The sequence below is a fragment of the Mandrillus leucophaeus genome, unplaced genomic scaffold, assembly GCF_000951045.1.
Source record: "Mandrillus leucophaeus isolate KB7577 unplaced genomic scaffold, Mleu.le_1.0 Scaffold1454, whole genome shotgun sequence".
NCBI classification, from domain to species: Eukaryota; Metazoa; Chordata; class Mammalia; order Primates; family Cercopithecidae; genus Mandrillus; species Mandrillus leucophaeus.
The window spans coordinates 370,645-398,477 of record NW_012101426.1 but is presented as its reverse complement, the minus strand read 5'-3'; the positions used below and the strand labels follow the sequence as shown (position 1 = coordinate 398,477).

General features: G+C 40.5%; 1 protein-coding gene across 2 annotated transcripts in view; it reads left to right on the top strand.

The window, feature by feature from the left end:
- LOC105535388 (ATP-binding cassette sub-family A member 13-like) overlaps positions 1 to 27,833 on the top strand; it is a 231,519-nt gene that overhangs the window by 22,401 nt on the left and 181,285 nt on the right. The window contains exons 2-4 of one of the 2 annotated variants that reach the window (XM_011974456.1): positions 5,478 to 5,727; positions 17,271 to 17,363; positions 22,032 to 22,101. In XM_011974456.1, the coding sequence (XP_011829846.1) occupies positions 5,478 to 5,727; positions 17,271 to 17,363; positions 22,032 to 22,101 (413 nt within the window). Of the gene's footprint in view, positions 1 to 5,477; positions 5,728 to 17,270; positions 17,364 to 22,031; positions 22,102 to 27,833 lie in introns of those variants that run through there. The other variant, XM_011974457.1, reaches the window with a different exon arrangement.

Genomic DNA, 27,833 nt, shown 5'->3' with positions numbered 1-27,833 from the left:
ATATTTATACCAGAACAAAGATTGAAGAGTACCCTATCTAACAGGTAAGAAATTACCTGTCCAAAATGTTCAGTGTATTCAGGCTTAGCCAGGGCTGGAATTCAGGCATCCTAATGCTACAATGTGTGACTTCCCGTGTGAGACATTTACAAAGTTAGTACCCATCTTAATGGTGTCTGCCTATTGAATTAAAAGTACATTTCCCAAGGAAACCTGTAGCACTGTTAAGTTTTCCATGCAGCTCACCTGATTCTATTTCACTGACTTGGTGAGACAGATACAATAATTTATGTCTTTTCATGTCTGCCAATTATTCTGAAATCCAGCATTATGACTGGGGTCAGCAGAAAATAGCCCTCATACCCTTTCTGTAACCAGCTTAGCACATTTCTGTCCCATAATCCATGTCTTTGCATGAGATTCCTTCTATTTATTCACACTCTGGTTACCCTCCCTACCTGTCACAAACATCTTTTTATTTTTGAATTGCTGGCATTGGTCAACTCCTTGAAGAAGCTTCCTCTGATCTGACATTATGTATATTTCACCGTGTTGTTCAGGTTTCACTGACATGTTTTTTTTTTACTAGTTTGATTCTATTACAAGACCAAGAACTTCTCGAAACCCTTATTCAAATCGTTAACCCAGCACCTAGCATAGCACTTGCGCTAGTAAATACTCACTGAATTTAATTCCCCAAATATAACTCCTTTCACAACCTCTCTTGAACTGGATTTATTTATAAATAAATGAACCTTTTGATCTGCATTAGTTCAAAGATCCATTTCAGCACTAGAATCCTGTAACTCACTGAACAGAGAATTATACTGGTTCTATCTCATAAAACCATGCTTTATTTCCTGAATAAGTGCACAGTCTTTACAAAGTGATTTATTGTTTACAAGATGATTAAGTGTTAAGTGCTGAAAAAACCCAAAAAATTGTGAAGAAGATTAAAGGAGTCATAATCTCACCACAAGAATATAAAGCTTTAAGTAGGTTATAAAATACTTATACCACCTTCACTTTTTAAATTAAAAGCTTCCATTTTATCAAATGGCATGTAGGGTTTGTGAATTATTGGATAAAATGCAACTTTACACTAAAAGCATAGTATCAAGATACTAATTTTTACAGTTTAATAGTAGTAGTTTTAGCAAATTATCTTCATTCTATATGTATTACTTTGCAGCATTTTTCATCTTATATATGATGAGTATTTTCCTATAATTTCATATGTGATGTTTTAACCCTCTCTCATTTTTTGTTAATACACGCCGTTAATACCTGGGTCATATTCCCCCTCTCACTCATTTTACTGAGCCATCTTTCATGTTCATTTTTCAAAAGATTATATAATTTCATCTTAAATTGCTTTATTCACTTACAAAATGTAATAAACATTCTCTATGAGTATTTATCTATACTATTACCTTAAGCAGATTAGTATATTTTACTACATCATTGTATTGTCATTTGTTCAGTTAATACCTACATATTAAACATTTAAGTTGTTTCTTGCCTCTTGTTATTATATTCTTTTTTCTCTTTCATTTCTTTTTCTGTTTCTGTTTCTTTTTCTTTTTATTGGAGATGGAGTCTCACTCTGTCACCCAGGCTTGAGTGCAGTGGTGCGATCTTGGCTCACTGCAATCTCTGCCTCCCTGTTTCAAGTGATTGCCCTGCCTCAGCCTCCCAAGTAGCTGGGATTACAGGCATGCACCACCAGGCCTGGCTAAGTTTTGTACTTTTAGTAGAGATGGGGTTTCAACATGTTGGGCAGGCTGGTCTTGAACTCCTGACCTCAGGTAATCTTCCCCGCCTCGGCCTCCCAAAGTGCTGGGATTATAGGTGTGAGCCACCTCACCTGGCAAGATGTAACAAATCACCTGGCTTATGTATGTGATGAAATGTTATTTTTTATAATAAAACTCTTATATTGAGATTAAGCAGATCAAAGGTGATCCATATTTGTCTCCCATAGAAAGAGTACACGAATCTGTTTTCCCACCAGCAGTATATAAGAAGATCCATTTCCTTAACCTTCAATAATATTAGATGTTAACATTATCTTTAATCTTTACTATATTGATGAGTTTAAATACTAAATTATTGCTTTAGATTACAATATTTACATATTGGCTATTTTGTAAATCTTTTATTAACTGTATATTAATGAACATTGTGTGCCCATTTTCTTTCAGAGTATTCATCTTAATTTTATTGACTTGAAAGCATTATGTTTGCAAAGCTTTATTTTAAAATCTTGAAGAACACTTGGATGAACTGGGTAGTGTGGAGATCATATTCTTGGATGCTTGCTGAGACTTTGATATTTAAGCTGTTTCTCATAGGTGTTAACGTTTGAAAACTTGCAACCAACTGATCAAAAATAGAAAAAAAATTCTTTGGACATTCTTCCCAAGCAATTTGATGGTCAGGGTAAATGGGACTGCATGATTATGGATGAAACTAGAGTCCTTGAATATAATTGCACTCATAAGTCAAAGAAGGCAATTCATAACAATTTGGCCCAGCATTTTAATTTTATCTGTTAAATTATTCATGTGAATACTTTCATGAGTTAAGCCATGAATATTTGATTGGTGGTTGATTCATAACCATAAACTATATTAGCCCTTTATTTTTCTCATTTATGTCCAATTAACATATATGGGAAGGTGGAGAAAATTTATTCTTCTTAATATGAGAAACATCTTTCCCCACAGACTTATTGAGGCTGTCTGATGAACATTTACTATGACTCCAGGTCAACATTACGCCTGTTCTGGCAGTTTAATAATTGTTCTAATAATAATTCTCATTACATAGAGGGAAAATATTACAAATCTCTTCTTTGCAAGTGAGGAGATGACATTCAGAGAGGTTAAATAATGTTCCAGAATCCACATGATATGTTGGTGGCTGAGATTAGATTCAAATCCAGGATTAAAAAATTGAATGTTCCCCACCCCACAGTGGCTCTGATGATTGTTCTCAATGAGCCGGGTCAGCATGCACGTAACTTACCACTCTCTGAGTCTGCTCTATACCTTTTCTGTTATCAGAGTAAATTGCTAAGTAGATATCCAATACCCATTTAGTCATGTCAGTTTTGTATCACTTAACAAAAATCTCTTCTGTCAAATAAACAGGTATTTACAGCCATTTCCCTGCTGTACACAAATATGAGAAAGTGCACAGTTTGGCAGGCAGCTAAGAATGGGTGGCTAGATGTGAATGTCAAAAGCTGCTACATAAAGGCTAATTTGTGGGTTGTGACATTTGGTAAACTGTGGCTATTCAATTCCTTTTAAGCCTGAACAAAGTATGGCATTTTACCTTGTCAGAGAAAGAGCTTCTTAGTCAAAGGACTGTGAAGATATCAAGTAATTATCTCAATAATTACTTTTAGAAATCCAGGGATGGGCACCCAAAAACATCCCAGTTATTTTAGCTTGAGTTAGATAATTCATAGATCATTCATCTATATATATGTCAAATTTAGTTTAATGATATACTTTTTCCTAGCAGTATAATTTCTCTATATGCTGACTTAATAACTGCTTTATGAGAGCTGTATGTGGATCACCATTGATAAATGCATTAAATCAGTGGTTCCATAGCCTGGCTGAGAATTTTAATCTTCTGGGAAGTTATAAAAACACATTTTTAACTCTGAGTCTCTGGAGATCGGGATTTTTTTTCTGAGATAGGGCCTGGCAACCAGCATTTAAAGTGTTCCCTGGTGAATCTGATATGCAGCCTGGTTTAGAAACCACTGCTTTAACCACCTAATGCCTCATCCTCATTAGAACTTTACTCATTAAAATTAAACACGAATTTGCCTTATAATTTGGAAGTCTAACATGTGACTCAGCCCAAGCGACTCCTGGGTTTGAAAGTCTTCTGTCCAGCACAAACCCTGAAATCCTTAAAAATGGGTGTGTGGGTCTTTCTTGTCTTGGTTTCCGACCACCTTTAACTCTCATCTCCTGCCACTTGCTACACATATGTGCCACATTCTGCTCCCTTGCTATTCACAGAGAATGCCAGGCCTATTTATACCTCCCTGTTTTGATCTTTAGACATCCACATTTTCTTTTCTGCCTGTAAACTCCCAGGGATCTCAAGGATTCCACCTGAACGTCCAGGCCACTGGGCCTGTTTCTCTTTTTCCTCAGCATCCCAAGGACTCACTTCTTGGTACTGACTCTTTCCAGCCCGACACTTTGTTACACTGTGCTGGGTTATTTCTTTACATTTTCATCTCAACCCCTATGTTGGGGACAGAAACCAAAGATCCCAGCGCCTGCACACACTGGACACTCAGTAAATACCCAAATGAAGGAGTTTTCTCAGATATGCATTGTTATCCCCATGACGCCTCTACAACTCTCTTCTCAATGCTATGACAAATGATTTCTCTTTCACATAGTACAGCTTTAAAAATGTTCTCTTTTGGATCTTCAGACTTGTTTGCTGCTCTCTATTAACTGTGTTTCAGTTTGGTATTTGTGAACAGTACAATCTGTTTAGTACATCTGTTCTTTATAAGACTGCCTTTCTCGTGAAATAGTTTGTATTGGATTTTCTGGAGTACTTTAGAGTCAATCACTGGGAAAAACTATCACCACAGCTGATTGATCCGGGTGAGTCCTGCTTTGGACGTGGTTTAAGACTGCAGTCCATAGGCTGCCTCTGCCTCTGCTCCCAGCTTCTCATCCTCACAGTGGACAGAAAAGCTGCTCTCCACAGCTTGTTTGGAACGTGCAACCTCAACTCCAGATTTACTGAGATTCGTTGGTAGAGGTCCCAAAGGATCATTCTTGAGGGAGCGTGGCTGGATGATCAGTAGATCAGTGATGCACAGCTCACGCTTTCCTTTCGAATTTTGCTTGTGGACCGCTGTGATAGCTGAGGATGTTTTCACATTCGCTGTGTCCCACAGAGCAGGGAAGCCGGAGCAGCGAGGCCCAGGGGGCAGGCGCCGGGCTCTCCTATGCCCTGCGGGGAAGTGGAAGGCGCAGGGGAGCAGGGACGGTGGAACTGAGGAAAAGCAGGCCGTGGGGTTATTCCCTGAATGAATCCCGATCCGAACGTAATCTGGGGTTTTCCCAGGAACTACCTGGAGTTAAGAACAGAGAGGAAAAGGACTGTGGAAGAGGGGAGGAGGAAGCAAAGGGGCAGCGTAGGTGTGTCGTCCAGTCTAAGCGCAGCGGAGCGCACATGCCCTGCTCCTGCCACGCGTTGTCGCGAGAGACTTCCTCTTGCATTGCAGGCTTCCCGCCCACGGCCCAGTTTCCGCACTTTATGTGTGCATAAAGGGGACCCTCAAGGGAGCCCTGATGGGGTGGGCCTGTGTGGCATTCCCATGGCTGCGAGATGCCGCAGGGTCACTGAGAAGGTAAGTGAAGGAGTGCAGTCACTTCTGCGGAGCTGACCCAGCCGCCTTCTTCTTCCCGCCCGTCCCCCAGGCGGCTCCCCAGCACGGCCGGCACCTGTGCGGGGCCTCCCTCTGCTCCGTGCACAAGTGGCGGCGATCCTGGCCTGGAGGCTCCGCCACACGCTGCGCGCCGGGAAGAGCACCCTCGCCGACCTGCTGCTGCCAGTCCTCTTCGTGGCCTTGGCCATGGGCTTGTTCATGGTGAGACCCCTGGCCACCGAGTACCCTCCCCTCAGACTCACACCTGGACATTACCAGCGGGCCGAGACCTACTTTTTCAGGTAAGTTGTTTTCGTTCCTTTGATTTCAAAATTATGTCAAGGTAGATTATGAATTGCAATAGCTTTGATACTTTTGAGAATTCTAGATAAAAACTTGAAATGTAAATGTTTTCATTATTTCCGAGGTCTGAATTCACGAGGAGATCCTTGGAGAAGCTTTTGCTCCTCTCAGGCTGTCTCCGGGCAGGCGCTTAAGGCTAATGAGGCTGCCTGGCCTCCGAATCCTGAGCCTCTGACCCCTCCTCATGGTGGCCGAGTCCCTGCGCGAAAGGGCTCATGTGGTCACCCGCTGACCTGCAGAGGGCCCGCACGCCCTGCCCCACAGGAGGGCTGGATAGACTCCGGAATTTGTAGGATTCTAGAACGTATTAGATATATGTAGTATATTTCACAAGGCCCTCCATAGTTGTTTCTGGGACAACAGCCCCACGGTTGCACACGCCTCTCTGACAGCGCGGACGGAATGGAAGCCCTAAGCCTCTCCAGGCCAGGGTCAGTCGAGCAGGATCTGTTGCCGGTGCGTTCAGAAAAGCCTGGGTTTTTGCCACCAAATGAATTAACTAAAGAACTCAGAGCTTTCTGGGTTGCAGATTCATACACAAGGGTTGGGAACCTAAAATGGAAACCCATCCCCTAAGTTCCTTTGCCTTAGTTTAGCGGGCTCCTCTCTAGATTCGGGACAATCTGTGCAGAGTCAGGGAGGCCCGCCTCCTGCCGGACACGGTCATGGCTGTGATCCCAGACATTACTACATGGAACATGCAGAATCGTCTTCAAGGTGGCTATAATTTTTCACAGTTGGAATGGGGAGACAAATGACTGGTTTACAACTGCACAAGCACACTGGCTAGGCTTTTCATCATGAAAACAACTAAGAGGAGTGTCAGTCCTGCTTTTGTCATATATATATGCTTATTAAAATAACCAACTAATCTCTAAGAGCCTAGTAATATTTGTGTAATTTTTGTAGTGATGTGTAATTTGGAATTAGATTTAAACAAATACAGGTACAAAGTAAAAATCTATGGTAAACTCTTCAGTTTGTTCCCTTCTTGTCACACTCCTCAACTATAAAAGAACCGTCACTATTTTGAGTCTTTTGATTATAAAATATGTTTCTTGAAGAAAATAATACAAAGCACAGGCTAGCCAAAAAATAAAATAAAAAGCAATCACACGTAATTTTACCAGAGATATCTACTGTAAACCTATTGGGATAATCTGCCGCATGATATACATAATACTTGTATCTACATGCATTTGTGTTTTTATAACAGTAAGATTACACTATAATACTCTATGTAATTCTTTTGCACTCCATAATATTTTTGTATCTCTTCTCATATATCAGTACAACCACTTTACTCATGAAAACTACAGTACCCTGACTACTGAATGATTCTTTAGTCGTGTGTTGTTGGAGGCACATTAATTTATTTAGACAATCTCTTTTTGGGGGCATATAAAGGTTTATTTATTTGTTTTTATTTTCCTATTATAGGCAATGCTGTATAAGAATCTTTGTTTAGTTAGATTTATGTGACTACTTATTCTTACCATCATACATTTCTGTTAGAATTTTGGGGGGCAAAGGCATCAGTATTTTTATGGTAGATATTGCCAAATTATCCTTATAAATGTGTGCCAATTAACAGTCTTATAAAGTCAGTGATTATTTTCTTCAACAGATATTTATGGTGCACTTACTACATGCTAGGTACTGTTCTAGGTGGTAGTTATATGTGTAATTAGAACAAACCAAAACTCCTAGTTTAGTGGGAGAAAGGAAGTTCAGTTCTCTAAACTCCAACTAATAGTTTTGATAGTCCAAACCTGATATTTCATTGCTTTAGTAGGCAGCTGTTTGATTACTATTGAAGTTGAATATTTTCAAAGTTTTTTGGTTATTTAAAATTTTACTTTACATGTTGAACATATTAAGCATCATCTATACGTGTATTTCCACATCATATTTTGCTTCTAACTGTCTTCTCCTTCACCCCCTCCCCTCTCTCAACTTTACCTCTTGTCTTTTTCTTCTGAGACTGTTGAGAATTTCTCTACATGGTGTTTATTTCACTGATACCATTTTCACTTGACTCCAAATAGCCATTCACTTTCTCTACTGCATTATTAATTTGACGATTACATTTTTCATTTGAAAGCATTTTTCCTACTCTCCCAGTATTCATTTGTTATAGAAGTAATGCACTTCAAAATTATCTTGAGTCTGAGAATTAAGATATTTTAATATTTTTTCCTGTTTCTAAGAGTTACTATTTTAAAGTAAGATATTTGTTTGTTCTCATTTTTGATAATGTTACTTGAATTATGAAACAGAGGCATTCACGTATCTGGAGGTTTATTTTCTCATCCTTACAGAGGAGTCCTGCCTGCACAGGCTATAGTACCTGATCCATCAGTGACTGCAAGTGCCCCACTTTTAATGGTTAATTTCTGTCTAAAGAGAAAGGAACAAGCTTGCATTTTCTCAGTTTTTATTTTAGTAGAATGGTAGTTTAGTTAGTTATGAGGAAAAAGTAAAAAGCTACCAGAGAGCATCCACATTGATGGAACATTTTCTTGCTTTTTGCTATTATCAGTAATGTTTGATAGTGCTAGTAAAAAATTAGTGGGGGAGAAGAACAACTATCATCATTTTATCATTTTATGGCCGCTGTAACTGCTCTTGTTAGGAACTCTCCACTGACATTCAGGACTTTTCTTCTGCATACTGGATCCTCTCTGAGTGTGTACCTTGATTTCTCTGAAGACAACCCCTGTTGTTTTGCATTTGTATTAAACTTGCCTCTTTCCACTTTAAGTGTCCTCGTATGAGTGATAAATGATGTGGCCATTCCTTCTTTATTGAATCTGAGCACCATGGTCTAAATCTTGGCACAGGAATGATTCACAAAGGGGCCCAGATTTTCACATCTCATAGTCCTCCTGACTCCCTGTGTACACAGGCCACCCATGGTCACTCAGCACCCATCCTTGCTGCTCCAAATGTGGGACAGCCCCATTTTATAACATCCGTGAGCCATCTCCTTGGGAAAGCATATAGGATTGCCATTACACTCCCTCGCTTTCTCCTTAAGGTAACTCCCTGTTGATAGGTGTATAATTCGGGCCTGCATGTAGCTTTCAAAAATCATGAACGCATTAGCTTTGTGCTGATTTGGAAGGTACATATAAATCTTATTAGTGTTCTGATAATTCTCAATAGAGCCCCATGCTTCTAAAATGTTAGAGTTGAGAAAATGCAATTATATATCTACATTAAATTCGCTAAAAATTTCTTGCAGAATACAAATCTTCATAAAAGCACAAACCAGAAGAAATGCTCCAGAGAGGTTCTCTTCTACCTGAATCCTTCTACAAATGATGGGAACAGATGACACCCCCCCCAGTTTATAGAGGGTTTGAGCTTCTTGGGCCCAAACAAACCTGGGGCTTTGGCAACTCAGTCTCCAGTGGTCTCCAACTCACATGCTTTGGTGGCCAGGTGGGGAGTGAAGGCATGACATCCACAGGGCTGTAAAGATGCTTGTTTTGTGACCAGACCTCCACAGCACATTGACTTTATAGACTGTGAGGAAGGGGGAGGAGTATGGAGCATATCTGTGCTGGTTTGGGGACTGGTCAGCCATTCATGACTCAGGCTTCTGACTCAGTTTTATTCTGAATCAACTTGCTCTCTGACTGCTGTTTTGAGAGTGCTCCAGAAATTCTCCCTCCCCACTAAGAAGTGTGAGAAAAGGGTGGCAGGGCCTCTGTGCCTGTTCAGGGTGGAGGCGAGCAGCATAGGGCAGCCCCAGAGAAATTAGAGGAGGGTGGTGCAGCTCTGAGAGGTACAGTGTGAACACAGCTGCCCCTGCTTGCAGACATCTGAGGCTGGTAAGACCTGATGGACCTGCTCAAAACCTTGAGCTGCTCCGTATTGTCCAAGGGATGATATTGGCACATCTTAGCATACCCTACAGGTCCTCCTGGTGCCTCTGCAGCCTCTGCCACTCCCTTTATCTCATTCTCTGAACTTCAGAATGACACAATCATATATGATGTTGCTGAATCTCTCCCTGTTTAAGGAAATGGAAACTACCTTCCTCTTCTCAGTCCTCTGCCACTCCCACTGTATACACTCTAATGTTCCCAGCAAAATAAGAACGCTTCCAAAATCTGGCTCGGATGCCCCCTTCCAGAGATCCCCTGTGGCTGCTCTCTCAACTGAATGTCTGTCATTGTTGTGTGGATGTCACTGTGGCTTAACTTAGTGTTGGAGATTCTTGCCTTGCTTCCTTCAGGGAGACTTCCTGGAGGGTAAGGATCAAGCCTCCTTTATATCTGTACCTTTAGTTCCTGCCAACATGTCTAGAAATGGTTACTTTCATTAAATCCTTCTTAAATTGAAATAATGAAAATGAAATGTACCAAAAATGTCTTCCAGAAATTAACTTGGACAGGCAGCAGACAAACAAATGGAGCATGGAAAGACAGCTCTCTACACATTAAAAATATAGAATATTTAGACTCCATGACCTCATCTTCTGGGATGGGGCTGTTAGTCCTTACTAGAGGAGATGCTCCTAAATACACTGCTAAGTTCACTGCATTAGAAAAACCTGTGAGTCCTCCTTGAACATGGACCTGACCCTGGCCCACTGTCTGCTGAGTTTGTTCCTACCCCCAAACTCTCTCTCTTTTTCTCATAGTTCTCCAACTAGAAAAAGACTTAGACGGAGCAAGTGTAGGACTCCAAGTCCTGGTTGTTATACCAGTTCTTTAAGAACCCAAGAGGGCCAGTGGATGTATGTAGCCAGTAAGTGCCCACTGTCACCATCCCCTTCTCCTGTTAGCATGCCAGCAGAAACTGGGTGCCTTTTTTAGTTTTCTAGGGCTGCTATAGCAAAGCACCACAAACTGGGTTACTTAACAGAAATGTATTTTCTCACTGTTCTAGAGGCCAGAAGTCTGAAATCAAAATGTCAGCAGGACCATGTCCTCTCTGAAGGCTCCAGGGGGGAATCATTCCTTGCCTCTCTAGCTTCTGTGGCTGCCAGCGATCCCTGGCATGCCTTGACTTGTGGCAGCATCACTCCAGTCTCAGCGTCCCATCTTCATGTGGCCTTCCTCCTGCCTGTCTCTGTGTCCACATTTCCCTCTTAGAAGGACACCTGTCATATTGAATTTGGTACCCACTCTAATTCTGTATGAACTCACCTAATTTTATCTGGATAAACTCATTCCAAATAAGGTCACATTCTGAGGTTCTGAGTGGGCATGACATTTGGAGGGAAATCATTCAACCTACAGCATTTCCTCCAACGTCTTCCTTAACAAATACCACTAAACTTGATCAATCTCTTGGCCACTTGCCTACAGTAGAATCTCTTGGTGTTCTGTAAAACTCACGCTTTTCTGTTATATGTAGAAGGATAACAGAAATTAAATTAATTGAAGACTGACAGTGATTGTTGGTGTATATTCATTGGTGTTCTGTCATCTCAAAATCATCCACCAGGTTTTGCAAAATGGTCACTGGGATGTGACAAATGTATCCTTGATGAACCAGTGATGTTAACATTCATAGAGAACATCTTCAATTGTTTACATTCTTCTCCCCATATATGTACAACTTCCTTTTATGTATGTGGCATCTTTATCACGTGAGATGACAGTGACTGCTTCACTTTGTTTCAGTAATTCAGTGAGAGGACAAATGGAAAGCAATTGGACAATTGTTTGGAAGAAATACAATGAAAGTTATTTTTCTTCTTATTCTCAGTAAATACTAGGATGGACCTAATATATCATCTGTGCTTCTGAGTGGGATGGAGAGGATGTAGTACACTCACCAGAAGGCTCTTGGAAGCCTTTTTTTCTGGCAGAATAACACACAAAGTGCTGGTTGCCTCTCTGATCTCATTTCCTGGTTGCCCTCCCCTCGTCTGCAAGGTCTGCCTTCATGCCAGGCTTCATCCAGGTCATGGAACATCAAAACTCTGGACCGACTTTGCATGTCCGGTTGGACACCCCAAGAACATTCTTCCTCTCAGTCATGGCACAGAAGCTGCCTTCTCAATGCAACTCACCCATGGTCCCTTTACAGTCCAGTGGGAAAAAATGGATGGTAAACAAAATAGCTGAAACTAGTTGCTTGACTTAATTATGTGTACATTATATGGGGACAAAGTCCAGCACTGAGTAGGCATTTTTTAAAATGTTTACCCATGACTGAATGTATATCCTTCATGCTCTACCCAACCATGCATTTAGGATGTACTTCAGGGCCCCTCACCCTGGGTGAACTATTCTTCAGCTCGACCCACCTGAGATTCAGTAATTTGTGAATTGCTGGTAGTCATACCTCTTAGTGGGATGAAATTTTTAAAAAAAAAAAAAAAAAAGAGAGAGAGAGAGAATCCCTGATGACGACATTCTCATTGTGAAGAGAGTGAACTCACAGATGTTGGGTGAACTCCTCGGTTGGCACAAACAGACCCAGAATCTATTTCAGGCCTCCTGGCTCTAATTCTCATTCCACAAACACTTACAAGGCCATGAGTTCTACCCTCAGAAAGTTTACAGTCAAGCAGAGAAATGATCCATACAAACAGATGGGCAAGTCTTACAGGTAGATACTTGGTGCAGGGGTTGTGCATAAGCCACATGAGGAGATCTGCTTAGGGGTGTCAAAGAAGGTTTTTTAAGGCTATGCCCCCTAAATTGCTTCTTCTGAGATAAACAGGTGTTTTCCAGACATGGAGGAGAGAAAGTTTCTTCTCTCGTACTCTCTCTAAAGGAAGAAGTGTGAGTAAATGTGAAAAGTAATGAAAGAAGTCTAGCAGAAGCCTTGATGGTTTCTGGCCGGTACTATAAGGCATTCTAAGGAGAACTCACTTTATTTTGCAAACACAGTGCAGGGAGGCATTCAGGAGTTCTAAAATCCGGGGAGTGATATGAGGGGGATTATTTTTGTAGCTTCCAGGTATGAAGTCTGATTTCAGCAGTCTATCTGAGTCTCTTCCGCTCATAGGTAACTTTTTCTGTCTGGAATTGTGTAAGATTTCTTCTTTATCCTTGGAGTAAAGGATTTTTCCCCCTACTGTTTCCTCATCAAAACTGCGGATTTAAGTCTTTTTTCAGTTCAAGGTAGTTTTTTTTCTTTTTTGGTAATTTTTTTAGGGGGGTGGGTACGGGATGTCACTCTGTTGACCAGGGTGGAGTGCAGTGGTGTGATCTTGGCTCGCTACAACCTCCACCTCCTGGGTTCCAGTGATTCTCCTGCTTCAACCTCCCGAGTAGCTGGGATTACAAGCGTGTGCCGCCACACCTGGCTCATTTTTGTATTTTTAGTAGAGACGAGATTTCACCGTGTTGGCCAGGCTGGTCTTGAACTCCTGACCTTAGGTTTTCTGCCCACTTTGGCCTCCCAAAGTGCTGGGATTACAGGCATGAGACACCGCATCCTGCCAGTTCAGGGTAATTTTCTTCTATTATTAATCTAATTTCTTCACACCTATTTTTCCTTTACCTCCTTTTAGAATTCCTATCACATCTCATGTTAGGGTCTTCCAAATCCATCTTTTAATTCTTTATCTTTCCTTGAGGATTTCTTTTTCCTTTTTGTCCTCCTTCTGTGTGGATATTTCTTACACATCACTGTTTGTATCTATACAGTGGCTATCATCTTACTCAATTTCTACCTCTAATATTACCTTCAGGAAGCCATTCTTCTTGGTTTGAGAAAGTCCTGTGTAGGCATGTGCTTCTCTGGTTTTTCTGTTTTGTTTTTAACTTTAAAGTGTGTATTCCTGCAGCACCTTTATTTTTCATAAGTATTGGCACTCTTTGGGTTTTTCTCTGGTTGCTGGGACCCCAGGACATGTGTTTGTTATTGCTGTTTTGACAGATCAGATAAGGATGTTGCCTATCAACTGGATGAAATTCCAAGTCAAAGCACATTCTGCCTCTGTAGAGCAGCAGCTGGGCTTCCAGCAATGTCTGTTTTGTTCAGGGAAGTGGGGGCCTTTGCTTCCTATACTCTGTCTCATTTAGGAATAGAAGGCATCAGCTCCTTTAATTAAGCTTTTTCTTGACTACTGAGGTTCAGCGAGAGAGGGGAGGCTGAGGTCTCTGGAGATTTGTAGGTCTCTGAGGGGCACACTTCCCAGAATGGGTCCTTTCTGGTCCTTTCCCCTGGATGCTCTGCTCCTGTTCTTCACATTGCATTCATATGTGGCCTGGCCTGTGGGGATGATGGCCCTGAATTTGCTTGGCCAGCAGTAAATCCCACAGAGCCCAAGACCTCACCTGGAACCAGAAATTTATCAACACCAAAAGCTGGTTAGATCAGGAGGGGTTGAAAGACTGGAGGTGAGAGCGTAGGGAAGGAAGGAAAGAAGGAAGGAAGGAAAGAAGGAAGGAAGGAAGGGGAGAGAGCAGGCTGCTGTCTTCCCAGATGCCCCAGTGTTTCTCAACGTTGGTGTGATCCTCATCTAAATCAGAAGTGCTGTGGGGACTTGTTAACCAGGAAGGCCCATTTGGAGTGTGCATCTGTTCAGCCAAGCTCCTTGGGTCACTCTGGTGCACATTAAATTTTAAGAGATGATTATTAGAGAGAGTGATTCCGTTTATGAACTTCCTTGAGAATCAGGAAGTTACTAGACTCTAGTAATTTTCAATTTCTAGAGTCTAGTAAGGACAGATGTCAAGTATTTCTAACATAGGGATGTACTTTAAAATATAGCCGGGAGTTTGAAGGCAACAAAAGAGAGATAGTTTAGGAAAAAGCATTTGAATTTTGTGGTGACAAAGATACTTTAAAAAGAAGCTTGTATTTCCTACTTTGTTAGAAACCTGAGGGCTATTTATACAGAGGTCACACTGCCTACTTATGAGATATAACTTTGTTGTAAATTTCAGCATGTTCCACCATTGTGTGTTTCTGGCCGTAGCTGTAGGAAATTATATTAGGACAGTTGTAAACCATACGAATATTTAAGAATCTTTATGAAATTTTATGCAGTGAGGGAGATAGTGTTTTTCTCTAAATATTTATTTCTGGATTTGGATGCCACAGAGGTGTTTGCATTTTAAGTTTCTCTGGAAACAAAGTCCTCCTCAGCAGAAATATAATACTAATTTGATGTAATGCATTGCAATATCTTTTCAATTAAATTTTGTTTTTGTTTGAATGGTAAGAGTTCAGAAAGGGCCAGATTTAGGGAAGTAAAATAATTGGATAGAGATTAAGGATGAGGTCAATGAATTCAATGCATTTTTAACATATCACAACTTGTTCAACATATCTTTTTTGGGCCCTTCTTGGTTTTTACCCCTTTTCTTAGGCTTTTTGCTTTTTCTTCAGGGTTTGTTTCTTTCCGTTATGGGGACCAGGGTTAGGCTTCCGTTTCACTTCCGTTGAGGTTTTGTCTTAGGGCCACCAGGCAGGACAAATGGAGCAGAAGAGGCAGGGAGGACTTGTCGTGGAATTGGTGTTCCAACCAAGGTTTCCAGGTCAGGCCGGAGATGGCTTCCAATCAAGTGTCCAGGATGTTGGAGATACTGACTCAGAGGGATCAGCACCCTCAAAAGCAGATCTGCCCAATCAAACAGTGGTTCTCCTGGGCTGGGCTGCCCTGGCTAGGCTGGGCTGGGTGCTGTGTTCAGGAAGAAATGTTGAGCAACAGGCCCTAGGATTGTGGAGGGATTCAAATACTATTTCAAGACGCATAGGTAACAAGAAGCCATTGATAAATTTTGAGCAAAGAAAATATCAGATTGGTATGTTAGAGAGCTCACTAAAGGAATTAAAGAAATTGGGAGTCTGTAATGTTCCATTCTATGTGTAGGGTCACACTGAACAGTAGCCTAATGAGAAGTTGCTTCTCATTCTGAGCTTACGTTTGTTCTTCAGGATGTGGTTGGAAACTCCTACATTTCCACCTCAGACCTTTCTACATTTTAATGCTAATAGCAATTCAGAAAGATATTTTGGGCTCATTTATTTATTGTCTGTGAACAAAAAATTAGTTAGAGAAATCAGTGGTTGCAGATTACTCTGTGGTTGCTTACATTTCTTTTTTCTTTTTTGGAATTTTCAGTTATAAAACTTTTTATTGCTCACAATAATTGTACATATTTATGGGGTACATGTGATATTTTGATACATGCATATGATGTATAATAACCAAAGCATGGTATTAACCAAAGCAGGGTATTAACCAAAGCAGGGTATTTAGGATATCTATCACCTCAAATATTTATAATTTTTTACTTTGGGAACATTTCAAATCTTCCAGCTGTTTTGAAAATAGGATAAATTGTTGTTAACTACAGTCACCCTACTGTGCTACTGAACACTAGTACCCATTTTTTTATAACTGTATGTTTGTACCTATTAACCAATCTCTTTTGCTCCCCTATTCTTCCCAGCCTCTGGTGCTTGCATTTCTTCAATGTAGCTAGTATTTTAAGTTCTTTAAAAGGAATCACTTATGTATATTTGTTAATTTATAAAGAATTCTTTCCAAAAAGAATTGAGGTCACCAGGTATATCTATATAATCTATAATGCTGCCTATACATCATTTTTAAAATTTTTGAGACAAGCGTTTGCAAAGATTCTTACTCAAAAAGTATTTTATAAATAACACAATGTAAATTCTGAAAAGTAATGAATCTGTACTCTTTTCTAAATACCAATTTAGAATTTTAATTAATTAAATGAGCTCATTCTCTTTCAGTCCAATTTAGAAAATCTTAAAATGTCTTTTTCTCTACATTTTCTCAAGATTGTCTTATTATTGAGGTGTGAAATTTAATACAGGGTTTGTTTCTACAGCTCCCCACAGTGACATGAATAGTCTTATTGCTGATGGTGTCTTCAGTAAGGAAATTCAGTATTGGTGGTTTTGGCTTTCAGTAATGCTGCTTGAACTACGAATAGACTTCTGAGATGTGTGCCAGTGAAATTTAATGTGTACTTAAAGCACACATAGGATTCTGTGTTGAGGACCTCTTGTTAAGAAAATGTAGCTCAATATAGCTCACATATAGAAACCAAACGCTATTTCTTACTTTAGAAATTGTTTTATTTCAGGACTACGTAACAGAACAAATATTCAGACCCAACTGGAGCCCCAACTTTAAGAGCATAGTTTTGCAGATTTTAATATATTAACACAATGTGATATGATGTAGCCTTTAAAATGTGTTTTTAAAAACCATGCAAATATGTGAAAAATGGTTGTGTTATAACATTAAGTGAAAATGTTAAGGAAAATAATGTACTGTGAATGCAAGTCTATAAATATGCATATCTCATGGCAAAACTATACTTTTAATAAATTTTCCAATTTTATTGCTTGTTTGGCATTACCATAAAAACAGTGGAAAATTAGCTTTATCTCACTTACTGGGAATCATTAGATGGATCAGCCTGACTAGGGCACAATGTGAGGTCAGCAGCTGGTTCTCCGTTCTCTATTGGGAGCCACTAATAATCCCACGTTGTTTCCTTTGTCTCACAATGAACAGCAGCAGTGGAGGCGACGACTTGGACCTCACCCGTGTTCTTCTGCGAAAGTTTAGAGATCAAGATCTGCCCTGTGCAGATGTAAACCCAGACCAGTAAGTATCAGGTGCTCTCTGCAAAAGTGAACACTCCCAACTGGTAACACTGTAGCCTGGGAGGATCGTTTTTCTCCATGATTGGTTATTTCATGCCACAAGTTTACACTATAAAAAATAAAAATTAGCCTAATGAGTAGGTTATTACTGAACGGGCCTTATGGGTATCACCACATAAAATGATCCGAAATAAGCTACATAATTACCGCCTTTTCTCCCTTGTACATGCGTGCTTTATATTATTGCAAAATAAATTATTAATTAATAGCATTCAATTTGTTTAATAAAACCCAAAGCTGAAAAGAATGAAGTAGCAATTAAGTCTGAATTATGTATTAGCTGTTATTTACTTTTAGAGTATACCTGTACATATAAAAAATTAATTATAGCTTTTTTTAACTTAAAAGATTTAAAGGTCAGTACTGTACATCAATCTGGGGTGAATTACTTTGAAAATTATCCTTTTAGTATTTAATCATGGTTATTGTGACGACCTTTCTATGAAACCTGGATAAGGGAGGCCTTTCTGTGTAAACACTTATTTCCCTCTTACTTTGCTCAATTATTATATATTGAAGATCTACTACAAGTAAAGTGCTGCTGTAGGAACTAAGATTAATACGGAATATGGCCCTGGTCTCAAGGAATTTACAGTTCTGGGTAGAGCAAATGAGGCAAGTGATAAAAGCCATAATGATTTATTAAGTGCCAGAAGTGTATGTTTTTAAGTAGTAAATATAAAAATCTAACAATAATACAACACTGGCAACATGTTTTCTAATTTGTGATGACATATTTTGCCCATTAGTCATATTGGTAATTAGTGTAAGACTGAAAAACTATTAATGTTCTCGGTAAGAAAGAATTAATAGATAATTATGTTGCTTCACTCTAGTCTTTGCAAAACAAAGTAATTTATTTAACTAAGGCTTCAGTGGTAATGTTTTTATTTTTATCCTCTCTGATGGAATACACAGGGTGTAAAATGCATCTACCTTTGAAAAGTTGAAACGTAACATAGGGCCCCGCTGGGTCCAGCCCTGGCCCAACCTGGGATCAAAGAAGAACCAGTCAGAAAAAGAAAAACATTCTTTTATCTAGTCCTTCTCCTTCAAGGGGAAAAAACAAAAGGTGGAATCAATAATTAAAGGACAGCAGAACATATTGGACATTTTGTTTGGACACATATTTTACTTCCAGTTCCTTTTACATGGATTGCAATACAGTCCCAAACTCTCCTCCTCTCCTCTCTCTGTTCCGCGAGCTCCTGCCCTCCAGCCCAGCCTGCAGATCAGCCTCATTACTTTTCTCCTCTGTCTGTTCTTCTTCTACCTTCCTGGATTTATGTTTTTGTGTTTTCCCTTTTCTTTGTGAAATCTACCTAATCTATCCTTAACTCATTTCTATGTTTAATCATTTCTATCTATTTTTATGGTCAGCATAACAAAAGGCTAGGGGAGCGAGGTACATGAAAAGATGCTGTGAGCAATTATATTAATAATAATTTATGTCCATGTTATACAAATAGGGCTTGATTCACTAGGACCCCAAATCAAAGCAAAAAGTTTTACTTAAAACCTGTAGATTTCCTTCTGTAAGTGTAAAATATTGTTGAATTTGATATCTACATTTTACCTCCTTGGAAGACTTGGGCAATCACTTGACAGTTAACTAGAGGAAACATTTAAAAATAAGAGATTAGATTCTACTGATAGGTTGTTTTTCTGATGAGATACTCAACTCTGAGTGTCGACTCAAGGGTGCTATGTTGAACTTCTGATTTGTTCCTCCCTCTCATACGAAGACAATGAAGAGCTCTACAAAAATGCACTGTCGTGTAAATCTGATCTAAAATATGAGTTTTCTCACAGTAGTAGGTGATGCATAATTTAAAATTTAAAATGTGTTAAAGTTGTCAACTTTTAGAAGCTGATGAGTAGATATACATATTTAGCTTCATTTTACAAGGCTTACATCTGGTGGCACTTCAGTGTCGAATTCTCCTACTATTTCTAACACAAAATGGTCACTTTCCTCACCCATTCTTGTTAATGCTTTAATATGGAACAAAAGCGATAGCAAATCTTATATTTCTATCAGACTTAAAAGGCCAGGTGGGGAGATGGGTAAGGTTTATTTTTGTAATTAAAAAGAAAGTTATTAGATTGCAGCCATATAATAGATCATCTCGGTACTCAGGAAAATCTAGAGGGCTCATTATTAGCCAAAAGGTGGGATCTTCAGAATCTGTCATGGCTGGTGACAGACTCCCTCTGAGGGGCCTGTAAAGATGAAAGTTGAGGCCACGGATCAGCAGTGTGTGCATACCAGGGATCATGATAGAGGGGTAATATGGGACCAGTCTGCCTCAATCCAAATCTCAGCTCCACTCTTATTGGCTGTGTGACCCATGCAACTTGCTGAACCTCTCTCGGCCTTCCTTCATTTGCATCAGTGTGCTCTCAGTTCTGTAGAAAAAACAGTCACCTCAACAACAGGGTAGCCCTTGTGGGGAGCTTTTGTTCTTTTAAGGTAACTTCCTGCCTCAGAAAGCAACTCTCAAGACAGTAGGTCCTTAGAGCTTCTGCCTCTCTCTTCAAGATTTAAAATGCACCTTAGCACTTTGGGGAGGCCGAGGTGAGCAGATCACGAGGTCAGGAGTTTGAGACCAGCCTGGCCAACATGGTGAAACCCTGTCTCTACTAAAGATACAAAAAATTACCTGGGTATGGTGGTGCACACCCATAATCCCAGCTACCCGGGAAGCTGAGGCAGGAGAACCTCTTGAGCCCAGGAGGCGGAGGTTGCAGTGAGCCAAGACTGTGCCGTTGCATTCCAGCCTGGGTGACAGGGTGAGACTCCATCTAAAAAAAAAGAAAAAAAAAATGCATCTTAGGTGATTGAAAACTCCAGGCATCCCTGTAGTAGAGAGCTATTTCACGCAGTGTGTCCAAACCTGAAGGACCAAATGACTGGGCTCCAGCAGCCTCTCTGCAGCTGTGTCCTGTAGGCCACTTTAGGGAAATGCTTTGCTAAGTCAAAGTTTATTTTTAGATTCCTAAACTTTAACAGAAAGATTATGTAGAAACATCTGATTTCTCATAGATCATCCCCTCTGTCTCTCCCTTTTATGGACATTCACACAGCTTCTTAGTGAGTCTGTTGGAACACGAAAGTTGTTGGAAGCTGAGAAGTGCTCAAAAAACTACCTGTCATGGGCCATTATGTACCTGTCATGGACACGTAGTTTTACTCTATAAAAGGGAGCTAGGAGAAGAATAAGGGAGGATTTGGAAGAGAAAAAGAGGACTGAAATTTTGAAGTCATGTATTAAATTATAAACACTTGTTAACCATCATCTAAGGCATCTGAAAAAGAAAGGCCTGCTGAGTTTCAGAAGTATAAATGGAATTATTTTTTTATAGTACATATCAGATACAGTACTTTGATTAAATACATAACTCCCTTAGGTATTATTTCCATGTAAACTCTTAGGTTTCAAACTGGAGTCCCTATAAGCTAGTCAGCCAAGAAAGGAGTGTGGAGAAATCTTTATATTATTTTTGTTGTTTCAAAAATTACATATACGTTGTACTTTGCTAACCTGGTTAATAGAAATGACAAATTTCTTTTCACTGGGCCGGGCTTTCTTTAATTGGTGGTATCGTACTGGCTTTCTCATTGGAGCAGCACACATTTTGCATAGAGCTGGGATCTCGACAGCTGCTTCACCTCTCTGGACCCCACCTCTTCTTCTGAAAAGCAGGGCTAGTAAGGATGGTGGTAAAAATATCTTTTCCAATTTTTGAGTAATTAAGAGTAATTATCAGGAGATCGAGACCATCCTGGCTAACCCGGTGAAACCCCGTCTCTACTAAAAAATACAGAAAAAACTAGCCGGGAGAGGTGGTGGGCGCCTGTAGTCCCAGCTACTCGGGAGGCTGAGGCAGGAGAATGGCGCAAACCTGGGAGGCGGAGCTTGCAGTGAGCTGAGATCCGGCCACTGCACTCCAGCCTGGGCGACAGAGCCAGACTCTGTCTCAAACAAACAAACAAACAAATTTTGATTTAAAAATGCTAGAACAAATATTTTAAAGTATAGGACTCATAAGAAAATAGAAACAATAGGGAAACTGTGACATCCAAATGTGTTTTTGAACCACTGCTACAAAAGATTTTCATAACTGTTTCTGTTGCACCATATTTCTGCAACAGAAAGTTTAATCAGAAAGGTTTAAAGTGGAAATTTAAAAATTGTTTTTCCTTAAGTCATGATTAAATTACTGTGTTATGTCACAAAAAGGAATTAGCGTCTTGCTGTTTATTAATTGCTACTTGGTACCTGATTATGAGACTGGAAGCCTAGCCTCAGGTTCCACCAGGAGCCCCAGCCCCGCGGTGAAAGTCCTAGGGAGCCCTGTGATACACTCAGTACAGTGAGAAAAGTGAGCCCCATGTAATATAATGGAAATTCTGGCGTTGTAATAAAACATTGTCATCAGATTAACAGCTCAAGCTGTGAAAACAAATGTAAGAGCTCTGCCTTCTTGGCAGTAAGAGATGATTATCTTGTGAACTCTGTTCTAGTCTGACAGAACTCTCCTTTACAGAAATACAATGGCCTTGTAAATCTAAAAGATCATTCTAATTCTCTCCTTTGTTTTTTAGGATGAATTCTTCATGCTGGCACACACATCCCTTTTCTCACCCAGAATTCCAGGATTCATGTGGCTGCCTGGTAGGTCTCTGCAGCATTTTTGATCCTTTTAAGTCTAAAATTCAAGTTAAAAAAAGTGAGTTTACTCCATCTATAAAAATGTTCATATTTGTACCTACGTCTCTATGACTTTTTGGTTTCCTGGATTAGCTGTTTCTGGGGAAAGTTTCATCACATAAAGTGAATATTTATAGAACACAGATGCTGTAGAGATCGACAGTGGCCCCTCTCCTTCATTGCCTGCTGCCTTTGGTCATTAACATTCCCCTGGCATTCATTAAGAAAATGAATATTCTTCAAGTAATAATAAAGAAGCTAAAATTGCCCTATGGAAGGAAATTTTTCTAAATTTCAAGGCAGCATGACCTTAAGGCTCTTGCCGTATTTTTATTTGGGCTAGATATTAACAGCTAAGATGCCCCTTAGCTCTCTGACTATGGTTGATTCATACAAAAACATGTGGAAATAGGTGTGCCACTATTAAGGTGAGAGACATCACTGTCTAATCTGTGAAGGAGAATAAATTGAAATTTATTTGGAAAACTGATTGGAACTCATCTCAAAGAAAATCTCAGACTCTAATTAATAAAAGGCATAGACCTGCTAGCCACAATCAATAAGCAAGTATGATGGCAGGTCTAATTTATAGGAAAAAGGGAAAAGAAAAAATACATTGAAGTTAACTGAGCATCTATAATGGAAATGGCCACTTGGAGAACATGTTTACAGGGCTTTCCTATTTAGTGGCTCATGAGATGCAGTTCTCCTTAATAGCTGTCAACCTAAGGGAAGAAACTGAGACAAATTAATATAGGTAGAGAGTTTATTTGAGTCAAAGTTGAGGACAGTTATGTGGGACACACTTCCAAGTTATCTTTGGAAGTGCTCCCGAGAACAAAAAGGAAGCTCAAGTGAAATGGCCTTACTGTCTAGGGTGTCAACTGAAGTTCTTTGTCTCATGGCCAAGGAAATCAAGGATATGGACACACCAGGAGTGAGCTTAGAGCAGAAATGTAGTAAGTGAAAGGAAGAGAAAAAACTCTCTGCTGCAGAGAGGGATCTCAAAAAAAGGTTGTCATTTTACAGTGAAGTGCAAGGGTTTTAATAAGAAAGCGAGTTGGTAAGGGTGCTCCATTTATATAGGGCTCAAAAAACTGGTTAGAACTATGTGTTTCATTTCCATAAGACGCGAATCCCCGGCAGTCCCTACCCTATCTGTTTAGTGCACATGCAGATCCTTAACCTAAGTTACTCCATATTGCTTATCTCCTCCTACTGTGCATGAATCAGGGGCAGAACCCTTTTCATTAATCCATTTTCGTGCTGCTGATAAAGGCATACCCGAGACTGGGCAATTAACAAAAGAAAGAGGTTTACTAAACTTACAGCTCTACATGGCTAATGAGGCCTCACAATCACGGCGGAAGGCGAAAGGCACTTCTTACATGGTAGCAGCAAGAGAGAGAATGAGAGCCAAGGGAAATGGGTTTCCCCTTATCAAACCATCAGATCTCATGGGACTCATTCCCTACCATGGGAACAGTAAGGGGGAAACCATTCCCATGTTCAGTTATCTCCCATTGGGGTCCCTCCCACAACATGTGGGAGTACAAATCAAGATGAGATTTGCGTGGGGACACAGAGCCAAACAATATTACCCTTCAAGGTGGATGTGCCTGGCTGAGGGTAGCTCTTCTTTTCTATAGTGTTGCAGCCATGTTCCAAGCAAGCCCCCTCTGCAAGCTTCCTTACGTGAGTATGTCCAAAAAGGAAAGGAATGTGCTCACTGGGGCCCACTGTATGTCAGTGAAACTTGCTGACTACACGGGAGGCCCCTTTCTGTGTGGGAATTCATCTCCGTATCTATGCTTGCAGCCTGAGCTTTCAGGCTGCTCTTTGTTAGAAAATAAATGCCACTGAGGACCTTGCCCTAACTATCTGCCTAGCCAGTTTCTCCCTTCCTTCTCTCTCATAATTTATTAAAGAAAAAAGAATGAATCAGGAGAGTGGGTGATTACAAAAGCTGTTTGTCAGGGATTCTCATTGGCATTGTTAAGTTACTTTATAGCTCTGGTGGTGGCACTCAGCCTGGGGTCCATATAGTGAGCTGCTTAGAAATGATTGCTTAGCTCAAGGGGAATGGGGTGGAGTGTGACTGCTGTCTCACTCCAGTGCCTCTCTGGGCCTGATTATTTAAAGGGAGCTCACATTCCTCAGATAAAAAGCCTTTTTGTTTGTCTTTTTTCTGGAGATTTTAGAAAGCTTGCTTTTGGAGTAACTAGTCTGCTTTCTTCTCTTAGACTAAAGATACACATGTAAGCGGGAATAATGACACAGCACCTTTAGTGAACACTCAAGAATGTTGGTTGATGTGGAAGAGCTAATGGAACTCTCCATATTTCCCTCTTGGCTTCAGCTGTCAATAAACTCAGCTACATTTGACATTTGGTGATCCTTTGCAGTGATCAGTTATCTTTTTTTTTTTTTAGACATGATTATTGTTTTTTTTCCCTGGACTTGTTTTTCCATTTATTCACTTTAGGGGCAAAGGGAAAATTTGCCTTTCACCCTCAGAAGCTTCACTGAAAATCAATTGACAAAAGGCAGGTTAACTGGGAAATACCATACAAACGTGTTAATGTGCATGGGAGGATCACATCATAGAGTAATTACCTCAAACCCCAAAAGAGGTATAGAAATTTCTATACCCTTTTCATAGGGGAAGGAGAAGATGGGAAGTGCGGCTAACTCTTTTGAGGGGCAGGAAATGGTTGTTACAGAGAAAGAATGGGCCAGGGAGACAGAAGTTAACTTGTAGATGATTCTCCTGGAATTTGAGTGAGCCCAAAAGTAAGGCATTATTTTGTGAAAAAGTCCATTCAAGAATCGTTGCATTCTTCACTCTTCTTTTCTGAAACAGATAATGAGATTTCAGGGAGGGGATTGAGGACGTATGTGTTTCCTTTGGTAAGGAGTTTTTTGGTCAGATATGGAAATTCCAGAGAGAATTGGAATGGAGGAGGAACAAGACAAGGTTCCAGGGACCTTGATTCTGAGGCTTATTTCTGAGGCCTTTCGATTGATAGAAATGCCCAGCATGCACAAGCAGCATATTTTGGGAGATTGTTTTCTATGCCTCAACACTCATGAGATCTCTAATTTTTCACACCATACTCTTATTCTCTAGGCTTGATTTGATCATTCTATTATACTAGCAGCTTTTAGTACCACCAGCTACCTAAGGTCTATTGGGATTAGACTGGGTTAATATCAGAATGATTGGTGTTTATGTTCCTAAATTCACTTCAACTCACATGAACTGTGAGATTTCAGTAATATGTGAGAAAAAAAGTTTTACATGAAAGAGTTCCATAGTCAAGTAAGTTTCACAAATGTTGGCTAAAGCAGTATTAAGCAGGTATCTTTGCCACAGCTCTTCTAAGAAGCTATTTGGTGATAATGAAATTGCCCTTGAATTGACAGTGGAGTAGATGCAGCATTTTCTGCAAATTTGACTGAAGAGTCCTTCCCTTTTGTGGCACCAGTGTGTTTCGGGATGCCCTTTGAGAAATACTGGACCACACGTTAGAAATCAGAGAACCTCAGGAGAGAAGGAGTTGAGGTGGAATTAATGAAAGTCCTAAGCAGTGGGTGTACTTACTCTTCAGGGTTGGCTCAAAGGAGATGTACTCAAAGATGTGTGGAAGGAAGGCCTATATACCCATGGCCAGTTCTCTGGTCTTTAGTGTTCATGTTGAGCCAAGCTGACTGTGTTTTGCCAGAAGGAAAAAATATTTCTCTCCCCTTAAATACATGTGTGCTATCTGGAAGCCCTGGGTCTGCAAGGGCATGTCAATTTCCTATTTTTTTTTTTTTTTTTTTGGCAGAGTCTCACTCTGTCACCCAGGTTAGAGGGCAGTGGCATGATCTGGACTCACTGCCTCCTCAGCCTCCTGGGTTCAAGTGATTCTTCTGCCTCAGCCTCCTGAGTAGCTGGGGTTACAGGCATGTGCCACTGCACCCAGCTAATTTTTGTATTTTTAGTAGAGATGGGGTTTCACCATCTTGGCCAGGCTGGGCTCGAACTCCTGACCTTGTGATCCACCTGCCTTGGCCTCCCAAAGTGCTGAGATTGCAGGTGTGAGCTACCGTGCCTGACCGATTTCCTCATATTTTATCAAAGATGCTGTGGCTCTCTCCAAACCTACAAAAAAGTTCTATGGTTAGTTCTTCTGAGGATGAAAACATGATTTGGAAGAGACACCATTAGAAAAGGCTCAAAGGGGAACAGGAATTGTGCTAACTCTAAAGAACAAACAGGAATTTTCAGGGCCTGGGCTCCCATGGATAGCAACACTATGACCCAAAACATGTCATCGGGAGTGAGTGTGGCTTTACACAGAATAGGTGGAGGGCAGATTTGTTTCTTGTCGCTGAGGTAATAAATTATCACACAGTTGGTGACTTAAGAAAACATGAGTTTATTCTCACACGGTTCTGGAGGCTGGAAGTCTGAAGTCAGTGTCACTGGAGTGAAATTAAGATGTCTGAAGACTCTTGAGGACAATCTGTCCTTTTCCTCCTCCAGCTTCTCTTGCTTCTGGAATTCCTTGGCCTCTGGTGACATTACACACATCTCTACCTCCATTGTCACAGTGTCCTCTCCCCTTCTTTCTCTATCTAGTCCTCCTCTGTCTCCCTCTCACAGTGGCACAGGTTGTAACTAGCAAAAGGGCCTGGCTGCTCACTGCTTGTAGAAAGAGGCCAAAATAGTAACAAGCTGATTAAAAGTAAGCAAGACTTTATTATCTGTGCCAGCAAGGGGAAGAGCAGAAATTACAGCAATTCTGCTGTAATTTGTGGAGGGAATACAGGGTTTTTTAAAGAAAGGGTTTGGAATGCGGAAGAGGCAGGGGTGGTAGGTTGGGGGTTGGGGAGAGGGGGAGCTAGGAGGTCCCAGGAGGGGTTACTTACTCCAATGACTCATCTTGAATTGTTGTTTCATTTGGTGAAGAGGCTGACCCCATCGTGGATCCTGCCAGGTTACAAACTAATCACAGTCAATCTTATAGTCAGTCTTCAGCAGGGAATGGGTTCCAGCCTTGAAGTAATCTTTCGCTGGGGACAGATTTTCAGAGTTGTCTAGTTCCCTGAAACTTTTAAGGAATTATATGACCGGATAAGTGAGCACGGCGTGTGCTTAACAAGCATCTAGATAAATAAATGTGCATAAGGCATGGGGGCATGAAGTGGGAAAGGAAAGAGAAAGAAAACATTTCAAGGCTGTAAAGTTTATCTCAGAGCTACATCTTGAAACTGGGGAGGGGAAAGAGGAAGAGGGAAAGGATAAAACATTTTAAAATGAGGTTTGAGGCTAAACTGCTAAGCAGCTCAGTTACAAGGTGACTGCATGAGGGCGAACTGTCACAATCCAGGATAATCTTCTGGACTCAAGATCTGTAACTTAATAACATCATCAAGATACTAAGTAGCATTTAAAGAGTCCAGAGATGAGGGCCTGATGTTTTGGTGGGGGGCGGGGAGGTCAATATTCAGTTTAATACAGAGGGTGTATTTGGGGACACCTACACAGATAATGGTTAGAATGAGACCAAGGACATTTTCTAGTAGACCTGAATTCTTGATAAGAATTGGAGTTTTTTTTTTTTTTTTTTTTTTTTTTGAGACAGAGTCTCGCTCTGTCGCCCAGGCTGGAGTGCAGTGGCCGGATCTCAGCTCACTGCAAGCTCCGC